The sequence below is a fragment of the Myotis davidii genome, unplaced genomic scaffold, assembly GCF_000327345.1.
Source record: "Myotis davidii unplaced genomic scaffold, ASM32734v1 scaffold362, whole genome shotgun sequence".
NCBI lineage: Eukaryota > Metazoa > Chordata > Mammalia > Chiroptera > Vespertilionidae > Myotis > Myotis davidii.
In genome coordinates, this window is record NW_006297152.1 from 466,116 (window position 1) to 491,609 (window position 25,494).

The 25,494-nt window shown below is 37.0% G+C and overlaps 1 protein-coding gene and 1 pseudogene across 1 annotated transcript in view; one reads left to right on the forward strand and one right to left on the reverse strand.

Moving 5' to 3' along the window:
* Positions 1–25,494, forward strand: part of RPS6KC1 (ribosomal protein S6 kinase, 52kDa, polypeptide 1) — a 121,029-nt gene that overhangs the window by 33,367 nt on the left and 62,168 nt on the right. Inside the window, 2 exon segments of the mRNA XM_006772970.1 lie at positions 1,899–2,258; positions 23,102–23,217. Of these exon segments, the coding sequence (XP_006773033.1) occupies positions 1,899–2,258; positions 23,102–23,217 (476 nt within the window).
* Positions 10,946–22,614, reverse strand: LOC102758301 (annotated as a pseudogene).

Sequence of the window (25,494 nt, forward strand, 5' to 3'; positions counted from 1 at the left end):
CTGAGGCTAGGCTCCAGCTCTGAGGCCTGGTCTGCTGAAAGCAGGTATCTGGTTTGTTTGGGTTCTATAATCTAAACACTGTTTCAACTCCAGCTCTGAGATCCCGGCTGGCTAAAAGCAGGTTTCTGGGGTTCTGTTTAGCTTCTATATTTGTAACAATGTTTCAAACTGCAAGCTCAGAGGCCGAAAGCGGCAGGCGGGGAACGTTGGTTTCCTCTGTCACTGAAGCAAGCAAGCCTCATGTTAGTTTCAAGCTGCCTGGCTGCCGGCCGCCATCTTGGCTGGCAGTTAATTTGCATATCACCCTGATTAGCCAATTTGAAGGGTAGCGGTCCTACGCTAATTACCATGTTTCTCTTTTATTAGATAGGATGTGACATTTTATTCAAATCTTTCAACCAGAACATCTGACAACAGATTGGGTGCAGAGAACAGATATGAGGATCTAGCCATCTTTTGTTAACAAGATTTGCAGAAATGTAAAACAGTGCTACTTCTCTAAATATTTTTTGTTTTGGAAAATAAAATTTTTAAAAATAAAAATCATGTTAACTTGTAATGGGCTTTAATGTTTAATTAAAAAAATTGTCGGTTTTTTAAATAGTAAGATTGGTAAATATTTATAAAGTCCACATAGAATCTCTTTGAGGTTATCAGTCATTTTTGAGATTGTAAAGGGAGGTTTTAAAACCAAAAAGTTTAGTAACTGTTATTGTACATCATGCTTATTTACCATGAAGTCAGTTATATGAAGTGGGAGAAGTAATTTTCATTACTAAAAATTTTAGCAGCACCTATTTTTCATTTTCTATTAGAAAACTAATATACAAATATAGACCAAAACTTTCTCCAAAAGCTGTGAAAGTGTCTGAAACAAAGATTTCTAATAATTCAGTTCTTTATTTTATTTTTAAAAAAATTTAAATATATATTTTAAAATATATTTTTATTGATTTCCAAGAGGAAGGAAGAGTGAGAGATAGAGAAATCAATGATGAGAGAGAATCATTGATTGGCCGCCTCCTGCACACTCCCCACCTGATATGGATGGTGACCTATAAACACATTTCTGAGAATATATTGTCTAAATAGTTAAATAATTATTATATAATTGCTAGAGTTGTAATTTAATGATAGTCTGTTATGCTTCATATGTATTAACTTTGTTCTCGTAATGCCCTGCATAATAAGTAAAACTGTTAAGAAATTTGCTGTTGGTCACACAATAAGTTTCAAGAGCTGGATTTCTAAACTTCTTTTGTACTTACTCTAGAGTTCTTACGCTTTTCCCTTCATCTTAATATTATTGTTCATAGCAGCTGTGTGTGCAAGCATGCGCTTGCTAAAAATGGTTTGCAAGATCTTGTGCTAAAGGCTCTTTTTGACAACAAGGCTAGATAAAAACTTATCTTCAGTTTTAGTTTGATAATTAAGGCAAGGAGATGTTCTTCCAGAGCTGTTGAGTGAGTGCAAAAATGAATGAACTGCCCTGGCAGGGTGGTTCAGTTGGTTGGGGCATCGTCTTCTACACCAAAAGGTTGCAGTTTCTATTCCCAGTCAGTGCACATACCTGGGTTGTGGGTTCAATCCCGGGTCTGGGTGCATAGGGGAGGCAGCCAATTAATGTTTCTGTCACATCTTTCTGTCTGTCTCTCTCTCCCACATCCTCTTTCTCTAAAAATCAATAAACATATCCTTGGGTGAGGATTAAAAAATAAAAAATACAGATATTGGAAAAAAATGAATGAACTATACTAAAACAAATTGCTGGACACTGACTTCATCAGTAAAGGATAACCTTCCTAATTGACTTTGATAGATGAAAAAATTAATAGCATGATTTGTATTGTTTTGGTTGATTCTCAATTTAATGTTTACTATTATGATTGTATTTCCAGGCTTCTCTAGTGACAGTGACCTGGTATCTCTTACTGTCGATGTGGATTCCCTTGCTGAGTTAGATGATGGAATGGCTTCCAACCAAAATTCTCCCACTAGAACTTTTGGTCTCAATCTTCCTTCGGATCCTTCAGCACTAGGGGCTGTTGCTTATGATAGTGAGCAGAACAAGACAGAAGAACGGCTAAATCGTAGCCTCTTTCCTGGCAGTTTAAAATCCAAGCTTGCCAAGAGAAATTATTTGGAGAAAGCAGGAGAATTCATAAAGCTGGCTTTAAAGAAGGAAGAAGAAGATGACTATGAAGCTGCTTCTGATTTTTATAGGAAGGGAGTTGACTTACTTCTAGAAGGTGTACAAGGTACAGTTTTATGTATATTAATGTTTCTTTTGTTGATATCTGGAAAAACATGTATACATATAACTATTTGTCTTATATATAATCCTCTAAAGAAAGAAAAAAAGACTGAAAAGGAGAAATACTGAAGATTAAATGGCCTAACTATGGATATCTCCTTCTGGTTACATGACAGTATCAGATACACTTAACTCTCTGCTTTGATCAATTAAGCAACAAAATAGGATTGAAAAAACAAGTTTCTGAGTCTATATTATGAATAATAATGTGTGTTTTCTCTGATATGGCCAATGGTCACTAGCCTTCACCTCTCTTAGGAGTGTTCACAGCGATTCTTCAGTACACCTACTCTCAATGGCCTGAAGAGAGGAGATGAAATGGGCTTTTAAACTAAAAGTATAAAAGGTCCTTGGATTTGCCTACTATTTTATTCTTCGTTAGTTGCAGTAAATTCTCAGCTAATGCATGAGAGTGACACAGGGCATGTAGAGTTGAATGTTGTTGAATGTCTATAAGTAGAAGTTACCTTTTTTTTTTTTTTAAGCATCAGTCTTTGTTTAATTATTTGCATTTTCCTTATAGAACCAGAGTGAAGCATGCTGCAGTTAGTTACATGACTTCCTGGACACAATAATCTAAGGTTGATGAGACCTTCTTGCAGTGGTTTTCTTTCCAGAAAATTACCATCTTCATTATTTTTTGTGTGTGATCTTTGACTTGTTAGTACCATTCAGATTACTACCATCTCCTGTATTACTAACACTTCCCCTGCCCTCACTGTGCCTGTGTCCTGTAGTCCAGAAGCATTCTGCTGTACTCTTCCTAGAGTATGACCTTCATTCTTTTAATGTGGTGTAAAGATGAATGCTTGGCTGCATGGAGTGGAAGAGGAAAGGTGTGTAGTGGTATCCTAACTGCTTTTTAACTGATTTTGACTAAGTTTCTTGTTTTTATTCTTCACTCTCATGTCCACAGCTACTTAGAGCCACCAGCTCCTGAACATTGCGAGAGATTTAGTGCCATGTCAGTCGGGCAGCTTTCTGGAATTTCCCCAAGTCTGTAACCACTCACCCATCTCCTTGCTGGCTTCTAACATTGTGTTGCTGCTATCTTTTCTCTCAGTCTCTTTGTCCTTGTGGGATTTTGCCTTAAAAATAATTATTTTACAGCCATGTTAATGGAGTTTCAGGAAGGAGCATTTCTCTTGGTTTGACTGATAATATATGTCATTTTAATACAAACTTGGTTTTCTAATAGTTTCATTATCTGTTGGAGTGTTTTTTGTTTTGTTTTTTTGCTAGTGGAACATTCTGGTCTTAAAGATCTACTCATATTTCTTTGTCTTAACTGTTATTTTGAGTTGGGGGTTTAAAATAGGGATGAGTTGCAAATAATTGGCTCTGATATTTTTCTCTTCTTTTTAGATAATTTTTGTGATAAAACATCACTAGTGTCTAATTGACATAGATAAAATACATCACTGTGATTCTTTTGTCTAAAAGTTATATGCATTTAACTCTAGAACACTTCATAATGTTACCACTTGATGGCACCAGAAAAATAAAAATCTTTGTTTCAAAATAAGAATTATAAATGCATATCAGCAAATAAAAACTACATCATTTAATTAGTTACTTTGTAATTATGGTGGTGAATTATTTTTCCACTAGAACTAGACCTCTATCTTAAGGAATGTTATTATTTAAACATATTTTTTCTATTTAACATATACCTTTCTGAAACCACAATAGCCATTACTGCCCTGGATTGTTTTTTGTTGTTAATGTGCCATCAAATCCAAAAAGTTATAATAAACTAATTGCTTATAGACTTCTATTGTTTATTCATAATGTGATCAATTTTTGTTCATACAGACTGTAGAACTATAATCACAGAATTCTAATTTTTATTTTTATTTATTTATTTATTAATATATTTTATTGATTTTTTACAGAGAGGAAGGGAGAGAGATAGAGAGTCAGAAACATCGATGAGAGAGAAACATCAATCAGCCGCCCCCCGCACATCCCCCACCGGGGATGTGCCCGCAACCCAGGCACATGCCCCTGACCGGAATCGAACCCGGGACCCTTCAGTCCGCAGGCCGACGCTCTATCCACTGTAAAATAACCTCTGTTTCAGTCCTCATGGTGACACATTTAATTGTGTGTCAAATGTAATGTCAGAGCAGTACTTCTGGTTCATGGATTATATTTATTTTAAAAAATGGTTTTTAATCTTCATGTGAGGATAAATGTTTATTGATTTTAGACAGAGGAAGGAAGGAAGAGAGAGAAATATTGATTAGTGAGAGAAACATTGATTGGTTGCCTCCCATATGTGCCATGACTGGGGATCGAACCCTCAACCTGGTATGTGTCCTTACCAGGAATCTAACTAGCAACCTTTTGGTATATAGGACGATGCTTCAACCAGCTGAGCCACTGGGCCAGGGGATTATATTTAAAAGTATCAGTCTCCTCCTAACAGAAACATGGACATTATTTAAAAAAACTTTTCCCCCAGTTTAATCGACATGATTAACATGTAATATCTAATTAAAGATATACAACATAATGATTTGATATATGTATATCTTGTGCAAACATTGCCAGCTAAGTTTAGTTAACACCTATCACTTCACACAGTTATACATTTTTTCTTGTGGTGAGAACTTTTAAGATCTACTTTCTTAGCAACTTTGATATACAATACAGTATTGTTTACTATAGTCACCATGTTTTACATTACATCTCCAGGACTTATTTATCTTATAATCAAAGTTTGTAACTTTTGACCACTTTCACCCATTTCACCTACCCTCCACTCCCTGCCTCACAACCACCAATATGTTCTCTGTTTCTATGAGTTTAGTTCTTTTTAGATTCCACATATGAATGAGATCAGATAGCATTTGTCTGACTTGCTTCATATTTCACTTAGCATAATGCCTCTAACTTCTGCTTACACTGTTGCAAATGGCAGAATTTCTTTCATATTTATGGTTGAATAATATTCCATTGTGTGTGTGTATGTATACATATGTTTTCTTTATGCATTCATCTGTTGGGGTGGGTATATAGGTTGTTTCCTTAGCTGTTGTAAATAATCTGCAATAAACATGGGAGTGAAAATACCTCTTCAAGGTAGTGATTTTATTTCCTTTGGTTGTATACTTAGAAGTGCAGTTGCTGGATTGTACTATATGGTGGTTCTATTTTAATTTTCTGAGGCTCTGCCATACTGTTTTTCATAGTGGCTGCACCAATTAACAATCTCACCAACAGTGTACAAGAGTTCCCTTTTCTCCACATCCTCTCAAATACTTGCTACCTATTGTCTTTTTTATAATAGCCATTCTAACAGGTGTGATGCAATATCTCATTGTGGTTTTGATTTGGATTTCCCTCATGATTAGTGATGTTAAGTACTTTTTCATCTTTGTCTTCTTTGGGAAAATGTCTTTTCTGTTCCTCTGCCCATTTTTTAAATCGGATTGTTTGTTGTGCTATTAAGTTGTGTGTGTTCTATTTTATTGATTTTTTTAAAAATATATTTTATTGATTTTTTACAGAGAGGAAAGGAGAGAGAGATAGAGAGTTAGAAACATCGATGGGAGAGAAACATCGATCAGCCGCCTCCTGCACATCTCATACTGGGGATGTGCCCGCAACCCAGGTACATGCCCTTGACCGGAATCGAACCTGGGACCTTTCAGTCCGCAGGCTGATGCTCTATCCACTGAGCCAAACCGGTTTCGGCTATTGATTTTTTTTTTACAGAGAGGATGGGAGAGGGGTAGAGAGTTAGAAACATCAATGAGAGAGAAACATTGATCAGCTGCCTCCTGCACACCTCCTACTGGGGATGTGCCCCGCAACCAAGGTACATGCCCTTGACCGGAACCGAACCTGGGACCCTTTAGTCTGCAGACCAATGCTCTATCCCCTGAGCCAAACCGATTAGGGCAAGTTGCGTGTGTTCTTTATATATTTTGGACATTAACCTCTTATCAGATATATGACTTGCAAATGTTGTCTCTCATTTGGTAGGTTGCCTTTTCATTTGATGGTGTCCTTTGCTGTGTAGAGCTTTTTAGTTTGATATTGTCTCACTTTTGCTTTTGTTGCTTTTGCTTTAGGTGTCAAATTCAAAAAATCATTGCCAAGGCTGATGCCAAGGAGCTTACTCCCTTATGTTTTCTTCTCAGGTCTTATGTTCACATCTTTAATCCATTTTGAGTTGATTTTTTCCTGTGGTGTAAGGTATGGATCTCGTGTCATCCTTTTGCATGTGGCTGTTAATTTTCCCCAGCCCTATTTAATAAAGAGGCTGTCCTTTCTCTAGTGTATATTCTTGGCTTCTTTGTCGTAAATTAATTAGCCATAGGTGGGGGTTTATTTCTGAGCTTTCTGTTTTGTTCCATTGACCTGTGTGTCTGGTTTTATGTCATTATTATACTCTTGATTGCTATAGCTTTGTAACAGAGTTTGAAATCAGGAAATGTGATACCTCTAAGCTTTGTTGTTCTTTCTCATGATTGTTTTGGGGTCTTTTGTTGTTCCATACACATTTTAGGATTGTTATTTCTACTTTTATGAAAAAATGCCATTGGAATTTTGATAGGGATTGCTTTGAATCTGTATGTTGCTTTGGGTAGTATGCACATATTAAACAATATTAATGATTCTAATTCATGAGCATGGAATATCTTTGCATTTATTTTTGTATCAGTGTCTGCAAATAGAGACAGTTTTATTTCTTCCTTTCTTGGATGCCTTTTACCGTATTTCTTTTTCTTGCCTAATTGCCCTGGCTAGGACTTCCCAGTACTATGTTAAATAAAATGGCAAAAGTGGGAATACTTGTCTTGTTCCTGATTTTAGAGGAAAAGCTTTCAACTTATCACCACTGAGTGTGATGTTGAGTATAATGGATATTATTCTTTGAATTGGGGGAAATGGAGCTGACTTGACATTTATGAGCAGAAGAGATGTTTCCTTGGGGAACGTTTGCTTTAATGTGGCAGAACTGTTATTGAAACATCACCCTAACCAGTAATACCTATGAGCCATTTTAATTTAACTCTTGCTATAAGTTTGTTATCTGTGACCTTGGTTTAGAATGCCATGCTTTATAATAAAGTCAGTATTTCTGGGCATCTGATAATTCAGAGAAAGATATCTTCCAGAGCTAAGTAGGAGTGCTTTTTATACAGGTGGCAAATGTTGTTACTCTACAAATTACTCATTCTAACTAAACTATTCATCCAAAAGGAGTTTATTTGGGTTGTTGTATTTCTGATTAAGAGGGCATGATGTTTTTCATACTTAACTCATGTTTGCACAGCTGAGACTAGATGCAGAATACAATAGCACCAGTCTGTCCGGCCATCCAGCAGAGAAAAAGCATACTCTGATAGTGGTAACTTTGAATTCTCCTTTTGAATCTGACACTTTTCTTATTCAGTCAGTCTAGAAATGGCACTTACAATTAAGGTTTTAAGTCCTCAGGTCTTCATGGATTTAAGAGAGAAAATCCAGAAGTCCAGGTTGAAGAAATCAACTTGAATCTTTGAAGAGCATATTTCAGTACATGTCTTTTCATTTCTGCCTTGTTTGTATATTTCTGTAAGTGGCTGGTGTGATTGATCTGTATTCTCAGTGTGGAGTTACTGGAATAATTGTGATAATGTAGAGTGGCAAAAGGATGCCATAAAGCTATTAATGAAATGTTTGACAATAATTTATTACTTATTACATGCCTGTTACTGTACAAAGGGGTTTTCCTAATATTATTTTTAATCCTCAGAACAAGCCTGTAAGCTGAACTATGGCTGGCTGATCATACTGGACTTTGTCTTAGGACACCAAAATTTAGAGGGTTCAAACATTTAATATAACGATTTTGAAAGCTTGGCACCTAGTTAGCAAGAATAATTATTTAAAACAGGAAGCTACCAGATGGTGAGCATTGTTAGTAACATCCATCTGTGGGCTACATTGTGAAGGATAGAGTTGATTTGAGATCTGGTTTTGTTTGTTCTAGGTTTGAAAGTTGCTGGTTTACTATGTTTACAAGGTAGCTACTGTAATCCTCATTTTACAGGTGGAGAAAACTAAGACTTAAGCAAAGTAAGCAATTTGCTCAATGACACAAGCCAGTAAGAGTTTCAGCCAGTATTTCAGTCTGAGTCTTTCTGAGTTCAAATCTTGTCTTCTTTCCATTATGCCAAGCTACTTCTCACACATTTATCCACTAATTAGATTAGTGTTCATTTTAAAATGGAGAAACAGCAAGTCTTCTAGTATCTAATATTTTAAACTTTATTTTGAATAATCATTCTTTGTCTTTCTACCCACTTGTTTGTTTGCTCATTCAACCATCTATCCGTCCAGTTGACCATTCAACAAGTTTTTATTGCTTAGATATACCAGGTGCTGTGATAGTGACTATAAAATATTTCTTTTGTAAAAATATAAAATAAAATTGAGTGATGGCCCTTCAAAATGAGATCCTCTCCTTTGTTCTTCTCCCTTTCCTTCCTCTACCCTTTCTTTTTGGTTTTTAAATATATTTTTATTGATTTCAGAGAGGAAGGGAGAGGGAGAGAGAGAGAAAAACATCAGTGATGAGAGAGAATCATTGATTGGCTGCCTCCTGCACACCCCCTACTGGGGATCGAGCTACAACCCAGGCATGTGCCCTTGAGCAGAATCAAACCTAGGACCCTTCAGTCCTTAGGCCGACGTTCTATCCACTGAGTCAAACCAGCTAGGGCTCCCCTAACCTTTCTACCTCCTGTATACATTATGTCTCTCAAAATGAAAAAGAGTTCCTGGATGTTATGTAATTTTTTTTGACAGCCTTGTTGACATTTTTGTCCAGTAAACTGTTCCTAATACTACGCCTCAGCTAAGAGATACAAACAATCTTCTGCAGTTTTCATCCTGGTAAATGCTATAATAAGCAATACCAAGCTATGTTTTTATAGTTTACGCCATCCCTAGTTACATGTGTGCTAGACACTCAGGGATGTCCAGACATATTTCAAAAACTATGACCTAATGTGCTGAGGTACTACATCATTCTGGGTCTCTTAATGGGTCTTGACTATTCTTCTTCTTCCCACTTAGACTAGCTGAGAATTGTAGGGTTGGTTCTAGAACATGTCCAGGCCCTATAAATGTGGTTAGTTCCTGTACACGCATAATAACATATACTGAAGTGCTTTTAAAAGCAGTTTTGGGCCCTAGCTGGTTTGGCTCAGTGGATAGAGCATCGGCCTGTGGACTGAAGGGTCTTGGGTTTGATTCCAGCCAAGGGCACATGCCCAGGTTGCAGGCTCAATCCCCAGTAGGGGGCGTGCAGGAGACAGCCGATCAGTGATTCCCTCATTGATGTTTTCTATCTCTCCCCCCCCCCTCCCTTCCTCTCTGAAATGAATCAAAATATATTGAAAAAAGTAAAAAGCAGTTTTGGCTTATTTCTCTGAATGAATTACTCCAATAGTAGGAAACCCAAAGGATCAACTTGTTTGCTTTAGAATGGATGAATATATGAGAAAGATAGTGGTAAGTTTGTGTTTCACAAAGGGAAACAAGTCACTTTTTTTTTAATTGCTGAATTTCAGAAATGAAAATGTGTAACTTTAAAAATATTGACCTTTATTGATCTTTTTAAAAAAACTTTGATTTCTTTATATATATATTTATTTTCTATTTAACTGGTTTCTGCTTCTTCCCCTCTTTCTTTATTCATAGTTTGCTCTTCATTTTTTTAATTTTTATCTTAAGAGGTAAAAACTTAGGTTATTGATTTGAGATATTTTCAGGATAGGTATTTAAAGATATAACGTTCTTCTAAACACTGCTTTCGTTACAGCCTATAAATTTTGATATGTTGTTTACATTTTCTTTTTCCCCCACATTAGCCACTTTAATATAAAATGTGATCAAAACTCACATTTGTAATTACAAGAGTTCAAAAAGGCATAGAAAAACCAATGTTTCCATTTTATTACAAGTTTTAAAATCTGGGAGCAGTTTTTTTTCTTTTTAAAGTATATGCTAATTTCAGCCCAGGGTTAATATTTTACAACCAAACAATTACTACAGGGCAACATCAATGCAACAAACAAGTAAAATGTGCAAACCCGAGTCATAAACTTACTACATAGATCTCATCATGACAGGGTAGAGCCAGAAAAACTGATGCTTCAGTTAAATGTGGAAGAAACCCTGCCTTCCATGAGGGGAAGCATGCAAACAGTTCTGCTTTGGGAAATTTGCATAGAAATAGAAAATGCTAGAGCCTTCAGGGCAAATGAAATTGCCAAGCCTCAACATGTTCAAGGCAACCCAAGGAGCAGCAAATGCTAAATTGGAGCCAAGGTAGGACTCCGCCATCTAATTTCCGGACAAAGTGAGTGGCGCCCCAAGTGAAGCCCTGTTACTACGATTTCAATTTTCTGTTCAATCCATACTGTAGAGCAAGGGTCCTCAAACTACGGCCCGCGGGCCACATGCGGCCCGCAGGGTGTTTTTGCCGCCGCTGTGTGCATGGGAATTTGTTCATAGTTTTTTTTTAAACTATAGTCCAGCCCTCGAACGGTCTGAGGGACAGTGAACTGGCCCCCTGTTTAAAAAGTTGGAGGTCCCCTGCTGTAGAGATACAAGGAAAACCACCAATTTGGTTCCCAGGTTTTATTCAAGAACTCATACAAAATTTGCCAGATAAATGAGCTTTAATCCTCATCTTCCTCCTCTTCTTCATCCTGGTTTATCTGGAAGTAACGCAATTCGTAACTCTCTTTGCTGTTAGCAACTATGTGCAACCAGTCATGTAGGTTATTCTTCTTCAAATACTAGTACTTTTTGGTGAGATATTTCAAATACCTTTTGGAAAAAGGCATCTCAGACGTAACTGTGATCTTACTCTTGCTTCTTTCAATGGTTACAACCCCTCTGCCGAGATTCCCAGCTTTTCCATTCGCTTTGATTCTCTCCTAAAGAAAGTGCTCAAAGTTGGCAGCGTCCATGATTCTGTCTTCTATGGGGTGGGTGCAGTCAAGGGTAAATCCCACAACCTGCTTCTTTTTTGTGCCCCACTTCGCCACGAGCTTTTTCACGGGCGCCAGGGCGGCTGCGGAAGCAGAAAGGCTGTTTACATTTTCGTTAAGCTTGAAATACTTTCTAATTTCCAGTGTGGTTTCCTTTTTGAGCCATGGGTTACTTAGAAATTTTTTCTTTAATTTTCAAATATTTGTAAATTTTTCAAATTTTATTTTGTTGTTGATTTCTAGTTTAATTTTCATGTAGTTGGTGAATATATCTAAATTTCTTTAAATTTATTGGAACTTGTTTTGTGGCCTACCACATAATCTATCTTGGAGAATGTGTATTCTGGTGTTTTTTAGTTTTTTTAAAAAATATATTTTTATTGAATTTCAGAGAAGAAGGGAGAGGGAGAGAAAGATAGAAACATCAATGATGAAAGAGAATCATTGATCAGCTGCCTCCTGCACATCCCCCACCGGGGATTGAGCCTGCAACCCAGGCATGTGCCCTTGACTGGAATCGAATCTGGGACCCTCCAGTCCACAAGCCAAGGCTCTATGCCCTGAGCAAAACCAGCTAGGGCATATTCTGGTGTTTTTAAGTGGAGTATTCTGTAGATACCAGTTAATATAGGTTGGTTGGTATTGTTTCTCAGGTCTTCTACATCATTGTTGATTTTCTGTCTTTGTTTTAGCAATTATTGAGACAATTGTAACTAATGTTGAGTTGTCTGTTTCTCCCTTTATTTCTGTCAGTTTTTGCTTCATTTGTTTTAGAACACTTATTAGATACTTGCATATTTATAACATATCTTCTTAATTAAGTTAACTTTTTAACAATATAAAGTGTGTTTTTTTCTGTAGTAATATTTATTTTTCTTGAAATCTGTTTTGATGGATATTAGTATAGCTGTTACACCTCTCTTATTATTACCTTTTTTATGATATATTTTTCCTTCCTTTTACTTTCAACCTATTTATTTCTTTGAATCAAAGTTTGTTTCCTGCAGACAGGATATATAGTTGGATCCTTTTATAAAAAATCCAGTGTTATGCACTCGCTGGGTGACTCAGTTGGTTGGAGTGTTGTAGATTTGATTCCCGGTAAGGTTGTATTCTGGAGCTGATTGATGTTTCTCTCCCACATCAATGTTTATCTCTCTCTCTCCCCCTCTCCCTTTCTCTCTAAAATCAATAAAAAAGCAAAGAAACATATCCTCAGGTGAGGATTTAAAAAAGGAATAAGAAAGAAAAGTAGCTACTGAAGCAAAGTTTCTATATATTACTAGAATTAAGGTAGTTTTACTCTGAAATAAAATGTTTTGAGTTAAAAAGCTTATTATTACAATCTTCAGAAAAAATACTATGGAAAGGAGAAACTAAAGTCCAGCCTTTAGGAATGTCCATTTGAGGACAATTGTTAATATGCAATATTATTATCCTATATAATAAAGAGCTAATATGCTAATTATACCAAACAGCAGAATGACCGTCCAGACGACCTTCTGGACAAAACCTGGGCTGCGAGGGGCTGCGAGGGCCGGCCATGGCAGCTGGGGCTGCGAGGGCCGAGCCTTTTGCCAGAATTTCATGCATTGGGTCTCTAGTATAATAATAGTCATAATTATAATAGCTCATGTAGTTAGAACTCAAGCAGGATAAATTGAATTATGAAACTGTATTTTGGACAGGATTTGGTTCTTCATTCCTTTGTCGCATGTCAAAGAAACATGTGTTTGGTGGGTTTAGATGGAATGGGTATTATACATTAACAATAGTAATGAATCTTTGAGCCTTCTAAACTTCAGATACCCAGGAGGCTTAGCCTACTGCAGCCGATTGACTTATGTGCTATATTTTCTGCAGGATTACAACTGAAGGAAGAAAGTCTGGCTGAATCACTTGCTGGCATATTTTTCTTGAATTGTTGTCTATTTTGGTGTCAACTCTCAGGTTGAGAGTTTCATGTTAAATGCCAAAAATGTTTACTACAAAATATAACTTGGAAGAGAGAACCACTTTCTTGCTTTTGCAAAAAGCTAGGTAAAGCATTGCTGTGTGGGGTAAAGTAGCTGTGGAGTTTTTTATTCAGATTGTATGAACAGTAAACAGAGCATCTAAAATAACCACTTGCACATTGCAACAAACACATCATCATTTGCTTAAAAAGAGTTATAATTACAGTTGACGAAGCATGGACACCATAAAAAATGCATTAGTTTGGCCTGACACATTAATTACCTGTTTTTGCAGATGTTTTTATGTATTGTTGTGTGAACAGTTTACAAAATAATTACAGGAAAGTCATATGGAAAATAAACTAAGTGGGTGGTTTCTCATTTAAATATTTTCATTCATGTGAATTTGTGTGAGGCACAGCTGCTCTATAGCAAAAGCAGAGAGATGGATGAGGATTCTCGAAGAGTGTTTTATTAGATGGGCTCTGTCATCAGTATCACCACATTTTTCTATGTATAGCAACACAGTTTCGAAACATTAAAATGAGAGGGTTGGTTTAATCTCTGTGATTACTGAAACAACCTTGATTCTGATCAGAAGAAATGGAGTTATCTCAGCATTTTAGAATAAACCAAAGGTAACTAAAACTCCCTACATGGAAGACTACTGCTCCTTTAGTGCTAGCAAGTTATTAGACACTGCAAAAATTAATCATTATTATTATTTTTAAAATTAATTTGAGAGAGAGAGACACACACACAGAGAAACATCAGTGTGAGAGAGATATATGAATCAGTTGCTTCCCGTAGGCACCCGAGGGGATCGAACCCGAAACCTAGGTATGTACCCTGAGATTCAAGCCCAGTGACCTTCCCATGCATGAGATGACACTCCAACCGACTGAGTGACACCACCAGAGCTTGTAATTACTTGAGTTGCATGGTTTTATATAATATACCTTAAATTAAATCTTAATAATTAAACATTGAGTCTTGTATATAAAATGCAAAGAAGTTCAGTGTATCCTCTTTTAGGAAGTTTTGACAACATCTGCTTTTCCTCAGAAACTTACTGTGTTGTCATTAGTGGTCTCAAAATGTGTTTCATTTGAAAAAGAACCAGGTCATTGTATAGTCATACTGTATTTTTGCAAACGATTAAGAAACACATTTCCCAAGATTGTAATTATCAAACAAAAAGAGTTCATAGACTTCACTCTATTTTACACAATACTTTTTAATTACTTAGAATATCTGTGCTTATTTTCCTCATTGGTACTGTCCTGACAGTTTTTCATAAAATGAAATAAAAATGTAGATATTCTTTTTTGTTTAACCATGCCACTTGTATATTCTGTTCCGCTCTATTCCTTTTTTATGCATTTGACCTATTACACAAATGATAAAGACAATAATTACATACATTTTCTGATATTAATTTTATGTAACTATTGTTTAAGTTAGAGAAAGAGGTAATTGGAGCATCTCTAGGTATGAAGGTATTGTTATCTGACCATGTAATATTGGTGCAAAATCATTCATTTAGTTTTCCATTAATTTTTTCAATAAAATTTTATTGAATCTCTTCTATATGTAATGTTCTATGACAGCACTGAAATTTCTGAACTGTGAGATGACTATATGTCTGGAACATTATGCTCAGTAACTGAAGCATCTCTCTGAAAAGGGGTAGGAATAAGTGGTATGAAAACTTCCCTTTGCTGGCTGACTTAAAGAAAGCCAACTGCTGGGGAGGATTTCCTTTGCTATTCAGAAATGGGCTCCTTTGAGAGTATTGCTTGACACATTCTTTGAATTGTTTAAATGCAGACACAAAGGAAGATGGGATGGATGGAGTCTTCTAATTCTGGTATTCACTAAGTCAATTTAATGTTTAAGGTGGAGCTGCATTAGAAGCGTATATGAAACTTTTAGTATTGAGAAGATTAACTGCTTATAGTCAGTAATTCTGTTAGTCACTTTATATCCTCTCAAAGGAAAAATATATGATTCAGTACACAACATCGAGGAAAACAGTTGCTGGACTTTAGAGTCTTCCACAGATTTGCTACTTGTCTTAAGATGGCTCTCTTGCCCAGCTGATGTGGCTCGGTGGTTGAATGTGTCCCATGCACCAAGAGGTGACCAATTATATTTCTGGTCAGAGCACATGCGGGATTGTGGGCTTGATCCCCAGTAGGGGGCATGTAGGAGGCAGCTGATTGATGTTTCTATCTCTTTCACTCCCTTCCTCTCTCTCTAAAAAGTTATATATGTATATATATACACACACATATATTTTTTATTTTATTTTTATTTTTTTAAAGATGTCTCTCTCATAGCCAGTGAAAGAATGAGCACAAGTCTTGGTGAGGGTTGGAGGCTTTTCATATTTACCTGTGTGGCAGATAAAAAAATTATTGTTTGTGGAGGTGTTACTTTTTATTTTATATCATAAGGTAAAATTTTAGTTCCCTGTTTTTAATTCTTTATTCCTTTTTCTTCATTATATCTCTAGTTTTTAAAAATCTTTATTTATTTTGAGGGGGCGGGGAGAGAAAGAGAAAGAGAAAGAGAGGTAAATTTTGACTTGTTGTTCACCTTATTTAGGCATTCATTGGTTGCTTCTTGTATGTGCCCTAACTGGTGATTGAACCTACAACCATGGTGTATCAGGATGACCCTCTAACCAACTGAGCTACCTGGCCAGAGCCTTAAAAATCTTTTTATCTTGCCCTAGCCGGTTTGGCTCAGTGAATATAACATCGGCCTGAGGACTGAGGGGTCCTGGGTTCGATTCCAGTCAAGGGCACGTGCCCGGATTGCAGGCTCATTCCCCGGTGGGGGGCGTGCAGGAGGCAGCTGATCCATGATTCTCTCTCATCATGGATATTTCTCTCTCTCCCCCCCCCCTTCCTTCCTCTCTGAAATCAATAAAAAAATATTTAAAAAATCTTTTTGATCTTTTAGAAGCCATTTGATTCAGTGGTTCTCAACCTTCTGGCCCTTTAAAACAGTTCCTCGTGTTGTGACCCCCAACCATAAAATTATTTTCGTTGCTACTTCATAACTGTAATTTTGCTACTGTTATGAATCGTAATGTAAATATGTGATATGCAGGATGGTCTTAGGCGACCCCTGTGAAAGGGTCGTTCGATCGCCAAAAGGGTCACGACCCACAGGTTGAGAACCGCTGGATTAGACCATAAAGAACTCTTAGGGGTTTATTTATTTATTTATTTACTGACAAGAGTTTGTCACAAAGAGACTGGCCACACAGTGTTGTTTTGAAGAGATTGATTAATTTTTTCGGTACTCCCCTTTAAAATTGCAAAACAAAGGAAAAAAGGTTAGGGAGCAGAAAGAACTTGTTGCATTTAAGAGAAGGCTGTCTCTGTGGGCATTTAGTGCTCTATGACTTAATGATGTGTCAGTGTTCATTTAGTATTATTGGTGGTAGAAAACAGTCATAATTGAGGTAATGCGTGGTTATGAATTTTATTATGACTTTGGCTTTTACTATTCTTCGGTGATTCTTTTGACTTGTGGGGGTCACGTAACTTGGTTTTGTGAAAACATTTATGGGGGGTTGGTTAAATGCAAATGGAGCAGATTCCCTGGCTCACCGGGCTTGTGCTGTACACAGAGAGGCTCGTGGCTCCAGAGTTGTAGACGTGTAGGACAATAAATCACTGCTCTCTCAAGGTTTCCTTTTGTTGTCAAAACACTTAGCATAAGCCAGAAAGGTAGGCTATACCTGAAAAGAACAAAATACCAGTAACTACAATAAATCAGCACTTAAAAAATATAACCACCAAGGCCATCTCAAATACGCATATTCTTTCATCTGACTAAAGTTGTAAAAAAAAAATATGAAAGGGAAGTGCCGACAAACAACGCTCCAACAGACTCAGGTTGATTTGGATGTTCTTTCTAATGTGATAAATCTGAATGGAGCTGCGTGTGCTTGACCAAGAGTACAGTGGCACAAGGCCTATTAGAGAGTGTCTGTGGGGTAGAACTTGAGATAAGAACATAAGTTGTGACTGAGTAGAGTCTTATGTGGAGATTAAAATCAAGTGCAGTTAAAATACTTCTAAAGATTCCTTAAAATTTCCCATGAAATACAGATGTCGATATACTATCACTGAAGAGCTCTAATGTGGCCAGTTCCTCCAGCATTGATTTTATTTTGTTGAACCAGTGATGAGGCATTAGCTGTGTTCAAACAGAATTGGAAAAACGACTTTTTATTCTAGTTTGTGCAACTGATTTTCATTAGTTCTATGAGTAAGGATGCCTCTTTGTTTTTTTTTGTGTGTGTGAGTAAATGAGCAAAGACCTTAGTTTTAGTTTTTTTGTTAATCTTCACCCGAGGATATTTTTCAGTTGATTTTCAGAGAGGGTGGATGGGAGCAGGAGAGACAACGAGAGAAACATCGATGTGAGAGAGACATCGATTGGTTGCCTCCTGCACGTGCCCTGACAGGCCGGGAATGGAGACTGCAACTTAGGTACATGCCCTTGCCTGGAATTGAACCTTGAGACCCTTCAGTTCACAGTCCGACGCTCTATCCATTGAGCAAAACTGGCTAGGGCAAAGGCCTTCGTTTTACAAGGAAATCCTTGGGTAAGGATGTTTGAGAGACCAGTTTTTCTCTGAAAGGCCCATTCTCTTTTACACAGTGTGAAATTCATAACTCTTTGCAGCTCTCATTTTCCTGTGTGCTTGTCTGTCATCCTCAGTCTCTCCTCTCTGATTCTTCTGCTCTGCTATGTTGTCTGATAGGCTCCTGCCTCAAGTCCTATGTTTATTTTCTCTTCATTTTTGTTTCCGTACTCATCTGTACTTGTCCTGTGCTCTGTGTTTTGTTGTTGTTCTGCTCAGTAACAGAAGAATAGTATCATTCAAATTCAGTTACCTGAAGTGTGATGTCATAAGAACTGGTTTAGGTTTAGGTTCTTATATTAACTTTGTAACTGAGAAAGGCATTTTATATCCCTGAACCTTAAGTTTCTTTAGTGATAAAAGGAAGATAATATATCTCCTGAAAATAGAAATTGATATAGTGAAGGAGTGCCAAATCTTGGTAAGTTAGAATTTCATGGTTCTGTTATCTATAGACTTTGTCTCCTCTAAAACTTCTCTTAGTAAGTCAAAGTTGGCACTCTGAGAAATGCAGGACAGGCAACCCAGTGTTTCTAAAAATTTCAGCGGCAACTTCGGTAGTGTTCCTCAGTTTTGTTTGGCTGCATTCTCTTCCTTTTACACAGCACACTCAGCTCCCTCTATCAGTCCTCTCTCCTGATCAGAAATTGATAAAGTATAGAGTAAAGAAATACAGGCTGGCATAGTATATGCACAGTATACAGGTGACATATTTTGTGGTGCACCAGAACTTGTTGACAGAAAAGTTAGTATGTTATGGGAGCAGATTTCACTTCTGAATGCCAAAACCCAGTGGAAAATTTTGCTGTATCTGAATAACAGGTTGTGACCTGCTTTTTCTTTTTTAAATTTTTATTGTTGATTGTAGAGAGAGGAGAGAGAGAAACATAGATTTCTTGTTCCACATATTTATGCATTCATTAGTTGATTCCTGTATGTGCCCTAAGTGAGGATCGAACCTGCAGCCTTTAGCGTATGGGAACAGTGCTCTAACCAACTGAGCTATCCCACCAGGGCCTTTGGTTATGACCTACTTTTAAAGTGCTGATAGGAAAGTGTCATAGTATGTATGTTTAAGGGTACATTTTAAAAGCCTTCCAGTTTTTCCATCACTTCATTGTTGTTTCCATGGAAGCGGAATCACTATCCTCAGCAGGAGTCCATTTCAACTGCTGGCTTCCTGTTCTTGACTCTCTGTTCCTATGGAGACTGCCTAGAAAGCAGCAGAGATACCACAAGTTAAAAAAACAGTGGTTTGATCACATAATATGGTGTTAATTCTAGCTTTAATTAGGTGGTCCATTATCTTGGCATTTTTGACTCAAATTATTTTGGGAGACAAGTTGATATCTTTGAATAAAGCAAAATTTGAAGTTTCATTAAAGCTTATTCACACTGAATGAAAACACTAAATTGGCACAGTTTCTATTAGAATTGAGCCTTAGAGGAATAAAAAATTCTAAAATAGGGATTTAAATTAGGGCTTAAAAGACATAAGCTGAAATGAGAAGAGCCAATGAAAATGGGAATAACAGAGTCCATAAACAGCAAACTCAAAATCAAGGGCTGGTGTGTAGAAATATGGAATGTTTCTTATTTTTGTGGCAAACTTTATTCTCAAAATATGATATACTTAGGTGATTTTCATAGATTATATCTATTTTTCAACTGAGAAAAATACAAACCTTGGGTTTAGAAATTAAATACATTTTAAGGAGAGGCAGGAAGCATACTGATTATTTTAATTGAGGCGTCAGGGGTTAGAGTGTGCCTAGAAAGCAGCAGAGATACCAAAGGTTTAAAATAGATTGTTAGTAGATTGTTCCACAGTTAAAAAGCAGTAGAGAATTTTTTCCCTCACCAAAACCAGTTATATTTGTAAATTTCCCATGAAGGAGAGAAGAGATGGAATAGTAATGTAAAAGCAGTGAAAGGAAAGTTATTTAGCAAAATTACAATAACTTTATTGCAGTTTTTCTTTGAGGTCTGTGTTCATTCAGGGTTCTTTGCTTTGCATGTGATAAAAATCTATATTAGTACTACCTTACGCAAAGAAGGGCAGAAATGTAGATTCAATTGAAATCAGGGACCCCAGTCACGCTAGGATTTTTTCTTTCTTTCTCTCCTATCTGCTTCTTTCTGTCCAGTTCCTCCTTTCAGATTGGCTTTTGTGAGGAACTATGGCAGAAACCATTGGCAGACACTTAGGCTGCTGGCAGTTCCCACTCTTATTTCCAGTGTCAATAACAGAGAAGGCCTGATTGGCCCAGTTTGTGTTGGGCCAGTTCCTCTCTCCTCCAGCTGTGGCCAAGAGGGTGGGGTTCTGTGATTGGCTCAGCTTTCAACCCTTGGCTAACTAGTAGTGAGAGGGACTGAAATCTGAAACAAGATAGCAGTTTTCATTCAAAGCAGTTGTTGGTGAGTAAGTGCTGGTAGTGGGAGGTGGGGAGAGGAGTGGTGGAGCAGTATCCAGGGGAGGAGAAAGAGGCATTTCCCAGAAGAAGCAGGAGATACTATTCCAGGCAAAAATAAGAAGAGTTTTTGGGGAAAATGTCTGCTTTACTTTAGTAATTTAATTCACTTTAGTTCAGCAAACCAGTTAACATTATTTTGAAGGATTTAATTCTGAGAGAAAAATGAGGAGTGGAAACCTTTAAAATGTAGTGCTTCTTATAGTTTTGTCACTGTTGTAATAATACCTTTTATGTGTGTTGTCTCCTTTCATCTCCACAACCATTTGAGGTATATATTTCCATTTTAAGGAATGAGAAAATGTTCAGAGAATGAGATACCTTATCATTGGTCACATGACTGGTGAGAGGCAGAGCCAAAATTCAGATAACCAGGGTTTCTGGAATGCTATCCAGGGCACTTCCCACTATATGACACTTGCTTTTTTTATTGACTTCATTCAGATGATGTATTTGGTCGGTTATAAAAACAGTGCCATGTGTTAAGTGCTTTGATAAAAATGAGTCATGAAAAGTATGAAATATTATTTAGGAAAGGAACCTTAGAGATCATAAATAGTACAGTGGTTCTTAAAGTTTTTGACTTTCAGCTATGAAATGTTCACAGTCAAGTACCATATAAAATGAACAAAAGCACAGGATCATCCTGCTTTGGAGAGGGGAGAGCCCGGTGCTCCATGGCCTGGACCACCTCTCTTTTGAGGTCTTGACTTCTTGGAGGCCACTTTATTTTATTTTTATTAAAAAATATGTTCGCCGAGACCGGTTTGGCTCAGTGGATAGAGCGTCGGCCTGCGGACTGAAGGGTCCCAGGTTCGATTCCGGTCAAGGGCATGTACCTGGGTTGCGGGCACATCCCCAGTGGGAGATGTGCAGGAGGCAGCTGATCGATGTCTCTCTCTCATCGATGTTTCTGACTCTCTGTCTCTCTCCCTTCCTCTCTGTAAAAAATCAATAAAATATATTTTAAAAAAATAAGTTCTATTGATTTTTTACAGAGAGGAAGGGAGTGGGATAGAGAGTTAGGAACATTTATGAGAGAGAAATATCGATCAGCTGCTTCCTGCACACCTCCTGCTGGAGATGTGCCCGCAACCAAGGTACATACCCCTGACTGGAATTGAACCCAGGACCTCTCAGTCTGCAGGCCGATGCTCTATCCGCTGAGCCAAACTGGTTAGGGCTTGGAGGCCACTTTAAAAACCTTTTGTTTAAGGAAACAGAGAGCCAGACAGGGTAAATAAATGTCTTGTCACTTTCAGATAATTATATATTACAGGGATTTAAATAATATTCTTGTTTTCATTTGTAAGGTGAGTGACAATTTGTTGTTAATGAAAAAACCACGAAGCTTATAAAAATCAATTAGAGTGAATTCAGAGTTACCCTAAATAATTGTATTCTTCAATTTGGTGGTACTTTTACAGCATGTCATATCCATATCATAGCTCTTATTAAACATCTGTGGCCCTTAATACTATTTGTTGAGTTAGACAACTGTCTGGGTAAGGCTAGTCTTATCTGCAGAGCTTTAAGGCTAGTCTTATCTGCAGAGCTTTTTTGTTTTGTTTTTTAAAAAAAAATATTTTATTGATTTTTTTATAGAGAGGAAGGGAGAGGGATAGAGAGTTAGAAACATCGATCAGCTGCTTCCTGCACACCCCCTACTGGGGATGTGCCCGCAACCAAGGTACTTGCTCTTGACTGGAATCAAACCTGGGACCCTTCAGTCCGCAGGCCGATGCTCTATCCACTTAGCCAAACCAGTTAGGGCTGCAGAGCTTTTTTATACTACATTTCTCATATCTACTATTATAAAATATGTTGAATTCTCTATATACATATTTCAATAGGAGAATTTCACAATTTGGATAAATAAAATGCATGTAGGTAATATTTAGACCTTGCTCAGGAATATAAAGTACAGCATAGAGAATATCTATACTAATAAAAGCCTATGTGGTCATCACGCCTTCATGCTGTAACAATCCATCACCAGGAGGCTGTGTGCGCAGTGGGCGTGTGTGGGTGGGTGGGGACTTGATGTGTGTATGGCATGGAGGCGGGTCCTATGGCTCCGTGAGGCGACGCCAGGGGGTTGTGCGGCTCCATGCAGAGCCGCTGGGGCGGGTCCCGGTGGGTCCATATGGTGATGCCAGGGGCGCAACTCCTTGCTCCGGCCTACCTCTTTGGGGCAATCCATTGAGGAGTCCCGGACGAGTGAGCGGGGCCTATCTCTTTGGGGACATCGATTGTGGGGCTTCTGCACTTTGAGAGGGCACAGGCCAGGCTTGGGAACTGCCCCCCCCCGCCCCCCGCCCCACCCATCCCTGTGTGCACAAATTTTGTGCACTGGGCCTCTAGTAGTCAAAAATGTAATAAATATATATGGTGTCAGGTGGCTACTAGACTTATTAGGGGATCCTTCCTGAACTGTATATATGTTTAACTACTATGCTAGAAACCTGAAATGAGTGTAAAATAATATTGAATGCCAACTGTAATTGAAAAATATTTAGACCTTGCTGATATTAATAACTTTGATTATTCCATTCCAGTTTTGAAATTCTCTTTTCAGTTAGAAATGTGAAGAAGTGGTACAGTGGATAATGGGAAGTTAATCTTCAAATTAGATAAATAAGAGTTTATTTATTTTTTTCCCTGACCTGAGTTTTGTTTCCTCCTTTTAGGAGAGTCAAGCCCTACCCGGCGAGAAGCTGTGAAGAGAAGAACAGCAGAGTATCTCATGCGAGCAGAGAGCCTCTCTAGCTTTCATAGAAAACCTCAATTTGATGAAGTAGCTCAGGTATGTCTTAGGTTTCATTTGCATTTTCTTTAGCCATTTTTGCTGTCTTGTCTCTCACTTTATTTCTATTTAGAGAGTTTGAGAATTTTGGTCTTTGGAATTTTATCAATAATTTTAAGTTATTGGTGAAAGAAAAGCATTAAAGCACCAAAAATAGAATAAAATGGGACTTGCTTTCTCTTTCTTTCTTGGTCCTTTTTTCTTATTCTACTCCTAATAATCTAATTTATACTGAATTTTATTTGAATTTTTTAAAGTTAGATTATGATCCTCAATTTCTGTAAAGTTTTTATTGCTTCATGCTAAAGCTAACCATTTAAGCATAAGTCCTATAAGTAGCTGCTATCAATCACCTAGAATTGTAAAGGTATAATTCCAACGATGATGTTTAGATTACGTAGGACTACCTTTAGTCATGTCTCAAAAGCAGGTGAATGAAACATTAGAAACATTGTGGTTTAATATGATTGTTTTTATATCCTATCTATCTGTTTTGGCACATTTCTGGAAAAAATTGTTATTTCTTTCTTTATATTAAACCAACTTTTTAAAAAAATGCAATTTAAGAATCATCTTTTGAGATGGGAGAAAGTATTTATTTTCTCAATTGATCTAAGAGGCAGGCAGGCTTGTAAGGATCTCAGCTTTCCATTTGAAGCCATGAGGAATGGACAAGCTACTTAACCACCTCGTAGCTTCAGTCACTACATATGAATAATGAGGATCAGATAATTCCTTGCTGGGTTCTTGTTAGGATTAAATGAATTTGAGAAAATCACTAAAAAAAAATGAACACACACACACACACACACAAATCAAGTGTCCACCTTGTAAAAAGACCAGCCCCTATAAGCCAAACTTAAGACTAGATTAATGAGTCTTTACCTTATTTTTTATCTCTCCTTGTATACTGCTTTATAACTCTTCACTGTTGAATTGTATCTTTTTAAAATGAAATATTTATTTAAAGATTACTTTGAATTTAATTCTTACTGTCTATGTGGCTGTCACCCCCCCCTCCCCCCAGGTGTGCATTCCTAATGTATACATTCTCAACTCTATTTTGGGGGACATTGATAAAAATGTTAAATAGAATGGGTTCTTATCAACTTACTTGTTTTATTAAATCACCTTGTATATAAATATTCTAAAAGTTTTAGGGAGTCAAAATTATCAGTTCTTTCCATTAACAGTAACTTTGAATAGTCTAACTATACTTATTTATTCAAATTCCCTATTTGTGCATCCCCTGTTATAATTGCTTATAATCACTTTTGTGAGCAATAATTTATTAGGAAAAGAAACATAAAGCTAATTGTATAGCTTTTGACTTAGAGAAAGGAACCATGAAGTATATCAGTCAGAATTTCCCTTCAAGCATAACTCTTAATGAAACTAAAGAGGTATAATATAGGAAAGTTGATTATATTGTTATATATTAATTCACTAGGCATCTGTTAAGACTGTGTGTATATACAAAAACTAGATATATTCTGGAGTTATAGAAAAGATGATGACAGTCTCTGCTCTTGCAAACCCTGTAGCATAATTGAGGACCCAAAATATGCACCTAATTCAGGAAATAAAAGAGAGAATGGTAAGAGCCCTGCAGAATAATGGGAGTTTGGATCAGAAAGGGTAAAGAGGGTGCCACATTTGATATACTAGGATTTTTTTTAGCTTTTAGGCAAGAAGACTAGAGGAGAGGTTTTCTTGCTAGAGCAAGATGTTTTTCTTTTAGAGTAAGCAATTGCTTTTCATTTTCATTTGTATTTTATTCTATTAAACCTGGACCTTACTTAGGTCAGGGACATGTTTGATTATTTTCTTATCTAAAATTGAACTTAAATGTCTTCTAGAGGTTTTTTATTAGCTTGGTGAATTCATTATTTGTCTCCATTTACTTTCTTTGGGCGTCAGTTTCAATGAACACAATGAGAGGACTAGTATAAATGATTTCCTAGGCCCGTTTAACTCTTGAGTTCTGTGCAAAACAGATATTCTCTTTTGAATCCATGTGTAAACATTCCTTTCCAGTCTGGTTGATTAAGAAAATAAAGGAATCCTTTCCAGTTTTAAATGTTTTGTTGATTGCTGTTTTCCCCTTTGGTCTAGGTAGGTCATGACTCATTCCACCTGAGTTTTCTGTGGTAATCTAAGCTTTTTGCTTTATTGAATTTATTTATGAGACTCTTTGGTGGTAAATACAGAAGCTCTGAATTTCCCCAGTCATTGTTGATAGCATTCTTTTCAAAAAAGGATAGAAAGGAGCAAAAG